The following is a 13,778-nucleotide window of genomic DNA, read 5'->3' as shown; positions in this document are numbered from 1 at the left end:
AATATTCATATGGATTAGAATGTTTCCACACTTACCTCTTCCGGGGGATATAGCGTTTGGATCTGGCAACTAGTAACCCGGACCGTTGCGAGGACGAGCAGCGGCTAATGGCTGACTGGGAATTGTGTATTGGCTATTATCCACCACTGGTAAATCTTTAATGATGTTTCTGTGTCCGGTGGAGGGATTTGTTTTTGCTGCATGGGTTGAATGAAGCTGTTTTAATATCTGTCAGACGATATGTTGATTTAATTTAAGCCATCGCAACTAGCGTTAGCTAGTTGGGGCTAATGCTAACTTACCAGACCTGATTCTAAGGTAACTGTGTTTGTCGTTGCTAGGCCGGTCTTGTGGTGTCGTTATGGGCTGCATTTTGCAGAAGCTAACGTAGGTTAGCTAGCCGAGCCAACATTTTAACGAACCGTTGCTCAAATTAAAAGAGCGTCTCCCGAAAAACACTAAACTCATTAACATGTCACGGCTAGTAAAGTACCCTCAGCAGCTGTCACTTTATATCCTGGAATTCCAGCGTTGACGAAAAAGAGGTTACTCAACCAAGAAGTTTATAATCGCCGGTCAGTAGACTACATCGGTTAGTTGAACTGGGGTAACATTATTTGCACCTTTGTATTAACAGTTCGAGCAGGGTGTAATGATACATTCTGCTTATCTCTATTGTCAAGTTACATAATGGATAGGTTATTCATATTGATCAACTCATTTTACATCATCCGTGCTCAGGAGTTCCATTTTGTGATATATGGAAAAATCTTATTGCGCTTAAATGGTGTTACCATGTCTTAAAAGGTACTGAGAATGAGGATAGGTTATCTACTAATATACCACATCACTGGTAGTCTGACATTAGATTTGTGCTAACGTTTAGCTTGTGTGAGTCCTCAGATACTTTGTAAAGATGTGAATGAATGGATGACAATTGCCATTGCAGGTTGGTACTAATCACTGAATGTGTCTTCTCCAACAGCTTCTGATGTGGGCAGTTGTATTGGTGCACTGCTCCTGAAGCGGCACTTGGAAGACAGAGCATACAAAGTGCCAGGCTGTGTGGGTCGGCAGCCGCTCTGCAACATGTCAAAGAGCAAGAGCTCTGAGTCCGTAAAGGTGGTGGTCCGTTGTCGCCCTATGAATGAAAAAGAGCGGGCAGCCAAGTTTGAAAGGGTGGTATCTGTCGATGTCAAATTGGGACAAATTATTGTAAGGAACCCCAGGGAGGCTTCAGCCAGTGAACTTCCCAAAGTCTTCACATTTGATTCAGTCTATGACTGGAACTCCAAACAAATAGATTTGTACGATGAAACCTTTAGGCCCCTAGTGGATTCAGTTCTACTTGGGTTCAATGGGACCATTTTTGCATATGGGCAGACAGGTACAGGGAAAACGTATACTATGGAGGGGGTGAGAAATGATCCAGACAGGAGAGGGGTGATCCCTAACTCCTTTGAGCATATCTTCACTCACATTTCACGCTCCCAGAATCAGCAGTACCTGGTGAGAGCATCATATCTAGAAATTTACCAAGAGGAGATCAAAGACTTGCTCTCCAAAGACCAGTCACGTCGTCTCGAGCTCAGGGAAAGGCCTGACACGGGTGTGTATGTTAAAGACCTTTCTTCTTTTGTAACCAAAAGCGTGCGAGAGATCGAACATGTCATGAATGTGGGCAACCAGAATCGTTCAGTGGGTGCTACTAACATGAATGAACACAGCTCCCGTTCCCACGCCATCTTTCTCATCACCGTGGAGTGCAGTGAGTTGGGTTTGGATGGGGAGAACCATATCAGAGTTGGCAAACTGAACTTGGTAGATTTAGCTGGGAGTGAAAGACAGACCAAGACTGGTGCTCAGGGGGAGAGGCTTAAAGAAGCTACAAAGATCAATCTGTCGCTTTCTGCTCTGGGGAATGTCATATCAGCTCTGGTGGATGGTAGGAGCAGCCACATCCCCTACAGAGATTCAAAACTCACCCGGCTTCTGCAGGACTCTCTGGGAGGCAATGCCCGCACTGTCATGGTTGCCAACATTGGACCAGCATCCTACAATGTAGAAGAGACCTTGACAACGCTGCGATACTCCAACAGAGCTAAGAACATCAAGAATAAACCACGCATCAACGAGGACCCCAAGGATGCCCTGCTCAGGGAGTTTCAGGAGGAGATTGCTAGGCTGAAGGAACAGCTGCAGAAGCGTTCAGGAAAGAAGAAAAGGAGGCAGCGGAGGAGGAGGGCTGGGGAAGGAAGCGATGGTGAGGATCTGGAAGGAGAGACAGAGGATGATGATGAAGATGGGGACGACAAAGGGGATTACTGGAGAGAGCAGCAGGAAAAGTTGGAGAGAGAGAGAAAGGCCATCATGGAGGACCACAGTCTGGTGGCAGAGGAGAAAGTCCGGCTCCTCAAAGAGAAAGAGAGGAAAATGGAAGATTTGAAGAGGGAGAGGGAGGCTGGAGAGATGCTTGCAGCCAAGGTGAAGGTAAGCAGACTTTTCCAGACTGGTTGTCCTTTTGTACATCCAGTATGTCCTGTATTCATTCAATTTGAAGAAAAGGTATAGTATAGACTTGAATACTGCGTTTTGTTTGATTGGATCCAACACATGATTTCTCAGTCTTTAACTGCACACACAAGCCGGTAGATATTGTCATCCGTCAGTAGACTGTGTTGTTGTGGTTAAATTATTTCGGTGTTCGTGCAGCCCAGCTGGTAAAATGTTTTTGAGTCAAATGCAGCTTATTTTCTCCTCCATGTGACTTGAAGTTGTTTGATCCTTTCTGTCTTCTCCATTCAGGCAATGGAGAGTAAGCTCCTAGTAGGGGGGAAGAATATTGTAGATCACACCAATGAACAACAGAGAATGCTGGAGCAGAAGAGGCAGGAAATCGCTGAACAGGTAGACAAGATGTCAAAATAATGAACCATAATATTAATACCTTTTTTCATCTTGTCAGGAGCTGTCTCTGTTTTCATTGATAGATGTATTCTGTATGTATTCTGATGTGTGTTGGTTGTGTGGTTTGTCAGCCAGATTACACAAAACTACTGAACAGATTACCATCAGACTAGGATGTAGGTCTAGGGCCACAATAGGCCCCATTAATTTTTGGTGTGGATAAAGGGATGGATCATTATGAATCATGGTATACTGGAGGTATACTGATTCTCTTTTGATTTAATGAGCACATTTCCATTTGAGCTTAAACATTCCCCATTCTGTGGGGAATTAACATTTACAATTTTATCTTTACAAATGCTTCCAGTTTAAGCCTTTCCCTTTGCAGCCTTTGCATTTAAAATGTTAGTTTATCTATTTTTTATTTATATATTTTACATTTGATTTTTTAATGTATGATGTGATTATTTCTAGTTGTGTAGTAAAATAATGCGCTTTTAAATTGTATTGATTTAACCTCTAGTCTCTGTTTTGGCACTTGAGTGGTGGAACAAACACTCTCCATCTGCATAGCATGACTCTGTGTAATGTAATTTTTTTATTTTTATTCCCCAGCCCTCCACTTACATTGTGGTCTTTGTTGTCTCCTGGTAGGGCATTGTTCTTTGAGGATGGCTATTTTGCATTACACTATCCCTTATCTGACTGAATGTTAAAAATCATCGTGCATCTCATTTTCAATTAGTGACATGAATGTATCCCTCTGTGTCTTTGTTTCAAGAAACGGCGAGAGCGGGAGATGCAGCAGCAAGTGGAGTGCCATGATGAAGAGACTCTTGAGCTGAAGGAGACCTACAGCTCTCTGCAGCAGGAGGTCGACATCAAAACAAAGAAACTGAAAAAGGTAGCGGCCACACCAGTGGATGATTTAAGTGATGTAGCCCTGCTCCTGGTTTGACTGGCCACATCCAATAATGCCATTGGAAAAGTTCTCATGTCCTCCATCCAAACTGACACAAGACATTGTTTTCTGCATGCTTTTCCAGTCCTTGCTGCTGCAATCAATGAATACATTCTAAGTAAATAAAAATACATGGTTAGTCTACATGTTTGATCATTTGTAAATTCATAGGTCCAGCAAAACTATTTGCTTTTGAATGTCTGTTGTTCAGGACTTGTGAAGTCTGTGTATCTGGTAATGAAATTCCTTGCAAGTAGGTCAGGTGCCATTTCAAATGAGATAAGAAAACACTACCGGCTTTGTTTGTCTTCTTGGATAGTACGTTAGTCCTCATAACAGTCAGTTGTCTAGGGCAGACTCAAGGATGAATATTTTCTGTCATCATGGTAACTCTGGTTTTTTCTCTCCTTCTCTGTCCTCTAGCTGTTTGCCAAACTGCAGGCAGTGAAGGCAGAAATCCAGGATATCCAGGAGGCACACATCAATGACCGTCAGGAGCTGGAACAGACCCAGAACGAGCTCACCAGGGATCTCAAACTCAAGTATGGAACCTGCATATCTTTCTGTTGGCAGATATTGATCAATATTGTGTCTGTTATGACCATAAGCTACCCTGGCACAAGTGCATTGAGTGGATGGGAGGGATTCCTCAAGATTGCCCTCATCTTAGTCAGCATCCCGTCCAGCAGGTGGCAGAAGACAGGATGCTGTCTTAGATGAGGACAATCTTGAGGAATCCCTCCCATCCACTCAGTGCACTGAGGGTGGTCAAAAGGAGCACCTTCAGTGAAAGACTGGTCATGCCAAGGTGCAAGTCAGAGTGCAGCAGGAGGTCTTTTCTCCCTGCTGCAATGACACTTTTTAATGTTCTGGTTCTTAACTATTTAATGTATGTATGCGTGTGTCTAATCATGGCTGCAGCAATTAATTCATTTCCTGTCAAGTATTAATAAAGTACCCAATCAATCAATAGCAGTATAGGGAACATATGCTGTGAAGATGCTAATTGCATTTGATCTCAGACATTAACCCTAATACTAGGGCTGGGCAACCTATCATATTATATTGTGATCAAGAAATGAGACTATATATGATAATAGATTTTGGATATGGTTATATGGCAAGTGTTGTCTTATTTTTTGTTTTATTTACCTTTTTACAGGCTTTTCACTAAGTGATGTCATTCTTTCTGAACTTAGCACACTGTTCTATTTGTTCTAATACTTGTCTTTGGCCACTAAGTCATTTCATCCACATTACTAAAGATTTCTGATTAGAAATGTCACTGTGTTAGTATTTTGTGAAAGTAACTGTTGGGGCTGCACGATATTGGAAAAAACTGACATTGCGATTTTATTTTTACCCTGCGATATATATTGTGATATGAAAAAATAAAGGAATTTTCATCAGATGACTTGAATAGCACTTTATGTGATGCTGCACTCCTGCTATCTTGTGGACAATTAACCTGCACTGATCTTACCTGTTTTTTTTTTTCATATTGAGCTGTGTGGTACCAATGTAAATGGTCAAACAAATAAGTTGTGTTACCTCTCTTCGTGGCAACAGATGCAAGACACTGTTGACACAGAACACGTGTTTGGTCAATATCATCCTGCTTGTAGCCAAAATAATTCCAGTTATCTGACGTTGCTTTTCTTTTTGGCACCAAGTCCTCTTTTTCTGCGATTTTCTATTGTTGTTCATATTGTTGCTCATTTTTCAGTGTTGTTACCAGTGACTCACTCCGTATGCAGGGGTGTGGTCTGCTTCGGCACACTGAACAAGAACTAATGCAGGAGAACTAATGCAGACTCTGCATGCACAGTGTGCTCACATCCACCAATGTGTGTGTCAGGTACCCTTGAAATTAGATGAGTTTATTTGCCTGCTACATTCCAGGCCCTGTGATTTGACTATCGCTCACATGTACATCGTGATGACGATGCCCAAACGATATATCGCGCAGCCCTAGTACCAGTAATCATCCTGACAATATTGTAACAATATCAATATTGTGGTATTTGGTAAAAAATATTGTGTTATTTGATTTTATCATTGAGTCCTAGCATTTGTGCAGATTTTAAGATGTGTATCCTGATATAACCTAATGATATCTTGTTATTACTTTAAGGCCATATTGCCCTGCCCTACCTCACACTATGAGATTAAGTTAAGTTAAATGTATGCTTACTTTCAGTGAAAGGAACTGCAAAGGCATCTTTTTGCATTATGCTCAGATTTGATTTAAGATGCCAATACAGGCTTAAATAATTCATAAAAAGGAGAAAAAGCTTTTCAGTTTGTACTGCTGAATCTTACTGACTGTCTGTTTTTTCTCTGCATTGATGTCTGTTACTGCCTCTGTCTAATTGTTTCTCTGTCTGTCTTTCAGGCATCTTATCATTGAGAACTTCATTCCCTTAGAGGAGAAGAACAAAATAGTTAACAGGGCTTACTTTGATGAGGAGGATGAATACTGGAAATTGAAGCCCATCACACGTATTGAAGAGTAAGTTACAGAAAGAACTAAATTGTTTCAAATAAGCTTGATAAAGGAGATGGTCAGAAAATGACGACTGACATTACATTATCTTTATAGCAACTAGAACTCAAACACAATGGGGGAATCACATTGTATTGCGATAGGGATTCCCAATAAGTATTTCTTTCCGCCACTACTGATAACCAATATCACCTGCTTCTCATAGCTGAAACTGAAAAGCTAACTAATTTCACATTTCTGATAAGATTCCTGGCGTTAAAACTGGAAGACTATTTCCCTCCTTTAAGAAACCTTGCAGAACATGCATTGCAAATTGCAACCATGTTATCTTCCTCTGAAACAGTTTGAGACGGTAAATAAAATCCAAACCAGAGAGAACAAATGTGGCTCTCTGGTCTACACTGAAACAGGGGTTTTCCTGCATATCACTTTTGGAGGCGGCCGCCACCACCAATTTCCAGGCTGTCACCGTCTAAAATAGTCAATGTCGGCAAAAAGTAACACAATATATGTATTACATGTCTTCATCACAGTATTTAAAAATGCAGTGATTGCAGTTGTCCAATGCGGCACTCTCGCAGTGCCTGACTGTGTCCATATCACAGATTGGAAGCAAATGAAGAAAATGAACTTCTAAAGAAATTTCCTCCAGTCTGAAGAGTTTGCCATGTCAGGCCATGTCTCGATATTTCAACAGGTGCAGTGGTGGACTGACCATCTGGCACATAGGGGCAAGTCCAGGTGGGCCACTGCATTGTTGAGCCAGTCAGACACTTTTACTAGCCTGTCTTACGTTTTCACAGGCCCTAGCACTTTATTGATCATTATTGTCATGTAAGTAGGTTAAAACAGGTTCCACATGTATCAACATCTAATACAGCATTTCAAGCTGGCAGCTATATTGTGGTTGAAATTTTACTGTTACGGTTGGGTTTGAGTTACAACTTATATTTTATCTATTTATATTTTACCAGGTGAACGTAGATGAAAATGGCAAAAAGTAAAGGAGTGTAACACTTAGAGAGAAAAGGGGTTGAACCAATCAGTCCTAAGAGGAACTACTAGAAGCTACGGCAGTGCAAGAAGAAATTACTTTTGTTATGTTAGGTATGGAAAGCACTGGGTCTAAGTTTAGCTTCATGCACCACTTTCATAAGAATGAATATGACTCCGCCTCGAAGGCTGTACACAGTAATAATAAGTTCATGGTTTACTGCTTCTTGTCTGCTTCGTTGGTTTTACCGGTCAATTAAAAACCACACTGCCATCCACTGTATCAGAGTATGTAACATCAGGCTATTCACTGACAGGTAGCTGTCTTGAGTGAGTGAGAAAGGGAACAATAGAAAATCAATAAGTGGTGGCCAGTGTAGATATTGTGGCGAACCAACACACTGAATTACTGTGTGGGAAACTGCATGATTGATATTACTTTATTTACAGTCGTACTTAAATTTGCCAGGACTATCATGATCCACTCTTTTTTTCTAGGTTGTATAAACATTTGAGATGTTTGCTGCCCTGCCAAAAATACCTACATTACTAAAGTTACAAGGCCAGCTAACTTCTGTTGTTTTCTTAAGGCAGATGTTTGCACAGTTCAATGTTTACATGAAGTCATTTTGCACTTTCTACCCCTAACCGTTTTGGGAGTTGTAGAACATTTAACTACAGTTAAATGTTTGCATTACTAGTTTTTGTTAATAAACTTTTCAAAAGTTCACATGATAAACCCTCTAGTTTCTTCAGACTTCAGTCATTATTGTCTTCAAACTGGCAGCAAGATCAAAAGATATATTTTGGTGAATATTGCTATTGATCAGTATGGGTGAAAAAAGCGTGATTGTATGTTTTGCCGTACCACCAGTTGTGTGATCTAAATTAGTACCACGCTAAAAAGGTTGAGACCAATAGCCTGAATGTCGGTTAGAGTCAAGGAACGAAAAGTCAGATTGATGCATCCCTAATTTTTAATCTTATCCTCACAAAACAAGTGTTTTGCCATAACTCAAAAATAAATACAATCATTTTGATAAAATTCACATACAATTATTACATTATATGTCTACTGAAATAGGAATTTAAATTAGCACATTTGAATTATAAATGGTCAGGGGTTAAATGACTGTGAAATCTTAATATTCTGCAAAAATGTCCTGGTCATTATTTAACGCCACAACTCTTGAGCAGCATGATACTGTCATTTCTAGTTTATTTTATAATGACAGAAGACTTCTCTGCTTTATTGTATAATGCTATATGAAAAGTTTTAAATGCTGACTCTCTGTCTCTGCTTTAGTGACCATCAGATGATGACCAGGCCTTTCTCAGCGGTTGGCTACAGGAGACCTCTCAGTCACCATGCTCGTGTGGCCATGATGATGAGGCCAGACATGAGATACAAAGTAAGCTCTTGTCCTCCGTACCTTTTCCACTGATACATGTGTTCACACATAAACCTCCAGCTGACTGGTCTCTCCACATAAAACACACAACCCTCTTTCACTGATTAGTGTAGATATGGGTGAAATTAACACTAAAGTTCAGTAAATAGGTTTTAATCAATGAGGATCAAACAAGGATAATATGGCCCTGTACAGACTTGGTATTACCCTCTTGCCTGAGCCATCCAACCCCAAGTGGACAGCTCTAAGTACAGGTGTGACCAGTCAGACCTCATTCAAAGGTGCATATGACCAACAACAAATTCTAAATCCCAGGTTCCCTCGTATAAACTCAGCATTAAAACATGAGGTTGTTTGTTTCGTTGTAAAAAATTGTCAGTTTGTGGCAGCATGGCTGTACCAACCTGCCAACATTTAGCAGCTGTTTGAACACACTGTTTACACTGATTTCAACATTTACACTCAATTTATGAGAGAATGCAGCATTTTATTGACACTGAACATGTCCAATATTACAAATACAGTAAACTGATATATGCTAATACTTTGTCAACACCCGGGGGTGCCCAAAACTGAAACTTAATAGTGGATCATGGGCCAAAAGAAAGCACCTATTGTCTTGTATTGTATTGTATTGTGTTGCGATGATGCAAAACGGAAGATTCTGAGTTCTCGAATTGACTGACTTCCTTCTCAAACCCTCACTGAGATGATAAAAATGTATTAATAAGAAGGGAAACATATTTCATAGCATATTTAAAGAGCATTGTAGCTTAAAAAAATCAAGTTATAGACATTGTTATTTAAAAAAAATGAGAAATAAATATTGGCTTGAAACATCTAGTGGGCCAAACTGAATCTTTTGACGGGCCAACAGTTGCCCCCCATTATAATAATTGTGAACATTTCTCAAATTCTCAACTTTATTGGCCCTCTTGGAAATGAACCAAATGCTAATCACTCTTTCTTTCTGTGTCCATTGTGATGTACGTGTTAGAGCAGAGAAGTGAGATCTGATCACAAGTGGTCACTCCAGATGACTGAATCAGCTTTCCACTTGTGATTGGTTATCCCTGGATGGATGTTTTAAAACCATGTGATCAGGCACTAAGCTAGGTTCACACAGCAGGCAAAGCAGATTTTAATCTTAACTCAGATCAGAAAGTGTTCGCACTATTATTTGCATTTACTCCAAGTCATTCTCTGTGTCTTTCATACCACTCTGCTTGTAGCAGCTTGGCTCCGCTTGGATGCACTTGTGTCATGTGCAAACATTTCCCCAATTGTGGCAGCATTAACATGCAAGATTTTTAAATTCCTAAAGGCAATATACCTATTTTCTAAGTCTTTAGCCTTTTTCACAGTATATGATAACCTTCTTCAGTTATGAGTGTGCTTCTGGTGTGTTTCCCCAGGCTGAAAACATCATGATGCTGGACATGGACCTGCCAGCTCGGACCACTAAAGAGTATCAGGAGCCAGTTATCGCCCCAAAGGTGGCAGCAGCTCTGGAAGATGCTCTGAGGGATGAGGATGACATCCAGGTAGATGCTTCAGGCTTTCGCAGCAGCTTGGCACCAACCCCACCTGCCAGCACCAGTGACAGCCTCAGGAAACCAAAGTCTGGGTAAGAAAAACCTGTATCTCTCCTAGTACTCCCTGGTTTAGCTTGTGTTGGAATTATTTGCAGTTGGTCAGGAGGCAAAGAAATTCACAGACAATGACAATAAATCCTCAAAATGTGTAGGTTTATGACACTGTGCCTTTGATTTCTCAGTCGACCAAAAACGGGCAAGAAGTCGAGTACCCCGACCTCCCCATTCAGCCCCTCCAGTCCAGGATCCCCACTTTACCCACAGTCCCGCGGCCTGGTGCCCAAGTGACAGCTTCTACCACTAATATCACCACTCCTGTGCACCTTGCCACTTTGGGACTCAACTTTGAGAGAATGGGACTCATTTTACCGTACTTGTTTTTTTCAAGCAGCAGAATCTTGCACTCTGCAAACCATAGAGAAACTATTAGACCACTGCTGCTTTGCAGGTTGTTACTATATCCACAAAACCATTAACTCATCCGGAGAGTGAGTCAATACAACACCAAACAGCAGCCATGTATGAAGCCTCACATCACTCTGTTCTGCTGTTATCCTTCCCTACACTTGGCTTAATGCCACTGATGTCTTGTATACATGTCATAATGTTCTTAATGTACAGAAAAGAATGAAGGCGGTTTAGAGCCTCCTTCCCACACCCCCTTGTTGGATTGCAGTATCTTCAATGCACTTCTTCTTCCTATTCTCCCAAATCTGTGTTGTGTGTTGTAGTCCTCTCTTACTGTAAATGTGGACCTTGGGAGTGGGGGATGGGTTGATATAAAGACACATGGACCTGGCAGCTCTGCTGTACTTGTCACCGTGTGTGTAAGTGTGTTGTACATCAGCCTGTGCGTCTGTAAGTCGCTGTCAGAATATTGAGCTTTTTTAGTTCATGTTTCTTTTTTTTATTGTTGGACTTCTGATGTTTGAATGGAGCTATACGTCCTTTGTACATGTGTTGTTTAACGTCTCATGTGAATACTTCACATTTTGGGAAATAATCTTGTTTGCTGCTAGAAGAAAAGACCAGTACTGCTGTCATGTGGCATTGTTAGTTACAAAGCTAGAGGCACTGAGCGTATCTAATGCCCAAATTACAAAACTTTCTGTCTTGTAACCGGGAGTCCCACAGTTAGACTTCAGATTTCTGTGTACAAAGTCGACAAACAGATCATGAGTGTTACTGTACTGAACTGGGATAACTGCCTAGCTCTGCCTCCCAAACCACACTAATGTCCTGTTGACTCTGGCTTCATATTTAATGTACAAACAAACATTTTCCCAAAATGTGGAACTATTCCTCAAACTGTTTATGATTGTAAATGTACAGGCCAGAGGGTGAAGCACACTACAGATGTGGCATCTGTCACAAGTTGCTGTAATCAGTAGATGCTGTTCTTCCTGGGGCATACGGGGGAGATGGAGGAGGGGAACAGTGATAGAGAGCTTAACACATAAACACCCACCATGGACTATTCTAAGTCACATGATATTGCAGTTGGCCACCGGACATCTGAACAAGAGATGCTAACCACACCCAGGATCACTTCAGAGTATCTGTCCTGCATGGTGCCTCAGGTTCATCAGGGTTCCAAGGTGCCTTAACCTGCGTCCTGTATCTCTGCTCCTTTGTTTGATGTTGCACACTTACACACTGTTGTACACTGTTTTTTCATCATTTCTTCTATTAATCATCCATTCCAGCAGCAGGGAATCAGTCTTGATTTGGCATTCCTACTAGAATGGGTTGTGCTCATTATATGGAGGAGCAGAGCATTTGGACATAGCATACACCCACCACCCCCACAGGAAGGCAAGGCAAGACCCCGTCTACCTTCAGATAGGGATGAGTGGATCTTTGAAATAACTGATTTATCTGTTTAATAGAATACTCGGTAAAACCCCAGGGCAGTGATGGCCACTTAACAGTACCATGGTGGGGCCACAGAACTCAAACACGTTTATAGAATTAAATGGATCTGAATACGCAACTCATTTCATTTGTATGCATCCAGATTAATAATATGCAGTTTTAACCTCGATGGTTCAGCCTTTCTCTGCTGCTCTCTGGTCCCCACACACGAGTGTTAAACTGTGAGGGGTGTGCTGTCCAGCTGCTGCTACTGTGTAGGATTTTACAACCCACTGTGACATTTCAGCAGACCTGGCTCAAATGGCTAATTAAACCCAGTCAAATACTTGTGTGCTGTGATTGTAGAACCATCAAGGCCGTCTCATTTCCTAAAAGCTGAAAGTCGTTGCTGTTTGACCCATGCCTGCATACCTTATGTATTTAGATATGTAACAATGACCTGTTCATAGGCAATCCTCAGTCACTTTTGCAGATATATGAAAAAATGGATTTCCATCTATTGAAAAAGATCTAACTTATTTTAATCTTTCATTTTTATATACAGATGTAGATATACATTTTTATTCCATTTTTTTTTTTTATTTAAAATAGACCATTGTTTTATTTTTTGGAACTTTCTAATTTAATGCTGAAATTGTATTTTTTTTTTTGCATTATACATGTTGTCTGTGTCTTTTGTATTCAGAGAGGCACAGATTTTGTTGTGTGTGTGTATATAATTTTAAATTCTTCTGTAGTCAAATTCTCCACTTGGAAAATGAGTGCACAGATCAACTGTTGCACATTGATTTGGAGAAGTGTTGAGACTGCTTTAGTAAGAAGAGATTGATTCATGTCACGGCTGAGTATTGACACATTCACTGTACTTCTAACCTCATAAACATAATCTTTAGAAAGAAAAGCCTCATATATGTAATTAATATTGCGATGCTGTGTACCTGCTGCATGATTGGTTTGGTTGTGTGAATATCCATCATTCATAGGAATCTGGTAAGCAAAATGTGAATGTCTTAATTGAATCTAATACCTTTGCATCTGTATCCCATGCATACATTACTGGATCCAAACTCCATATCAATGTTTATGACCAACTCTTACATGCTGGTATTTTCTAATAGCCAAATGACGATCATGCTGGTGCACTTTGGTCCAAGGCTGGTTATGTCTTTGACTTGTTTAGTTTCTTTTGATTATTAAAGACAATTCAATGGTGTTGTTGGTGTTGTGGATGATGTGGAGAAAACAGTTGTAATCAGCTGTGTGCAGAAAGGTTCCCAGGGTTGACTCCGGGAACCAGACCTTGAGGTGGTTTTCTTCCAGGAAGTTAACAGAAAACAGCTATGACATATGGCAATTTTTCTTTGTGATGATGTTTTATTGATGTAGTACAGTTTCAGACCACTTTCTAAGCAAGATGTAATTGCATGCCTCCAAATCAAATCGTCTCTGAGAGCTTGTTGATGCCTATGGTCCTCTGCACATAGCTGCAGAAGCCCCATAATGATCTTTTTTATCCTCAGAGACTTCAC

At 40.7% G+C, this 13,778-nt stretch overlaps 1 protein-coding gene across 1 annotated transcript; it reads left to right on the top strand.

The window, feature by feature from the left end:
* Positions 1–42: 42 nt before the first annotated feature.
* Positions 43–13,462, top strand: kif3b (kinesin family member 3B). Its single transcript, XM_037103776.1, has 9 exons — positions 43–149; positions 986–2,490; positions 2,806–2,907; positions 3,689–3,811; positions 4,292–4,410; positions 6,264–6,380; positions 8,674–8,779; positions 10,195–10,406; positions 10,557–13,462. Exons 2-9 carry the CDS (start codon positions 1,090–1,092, stop codon positions 10,660–10,662), a joined length of 2,286 nt encoding a protein of 761 aa, XP_036959671.1. The 5' UTR covers positions 43–149; positions 986–1,089; the 3' UTR covers positions 10,663–13,462.
* The last annotated feature ends 316 nt before the right edge of the window (positions 13,463–13,778 follow it).

This window comes from Acanthopagrus latus, chromosome 7, assembly GCF_904848185.1.
Source record: "Acanthopagrus latus isolate v.2019 chromosome 7, fAcaLat1.1, whole genome shotgun sequence".
NCBI classification, from domain to species: Eukaryota; Metazoa; Chordata; class Actinopteri; order Spariformes; family Sparidae; genus Acanthopagrus; species Acanthopagrus latus.
This window is presented reverse-complemented; position numbering and strand designations above follow the sequence as displayed.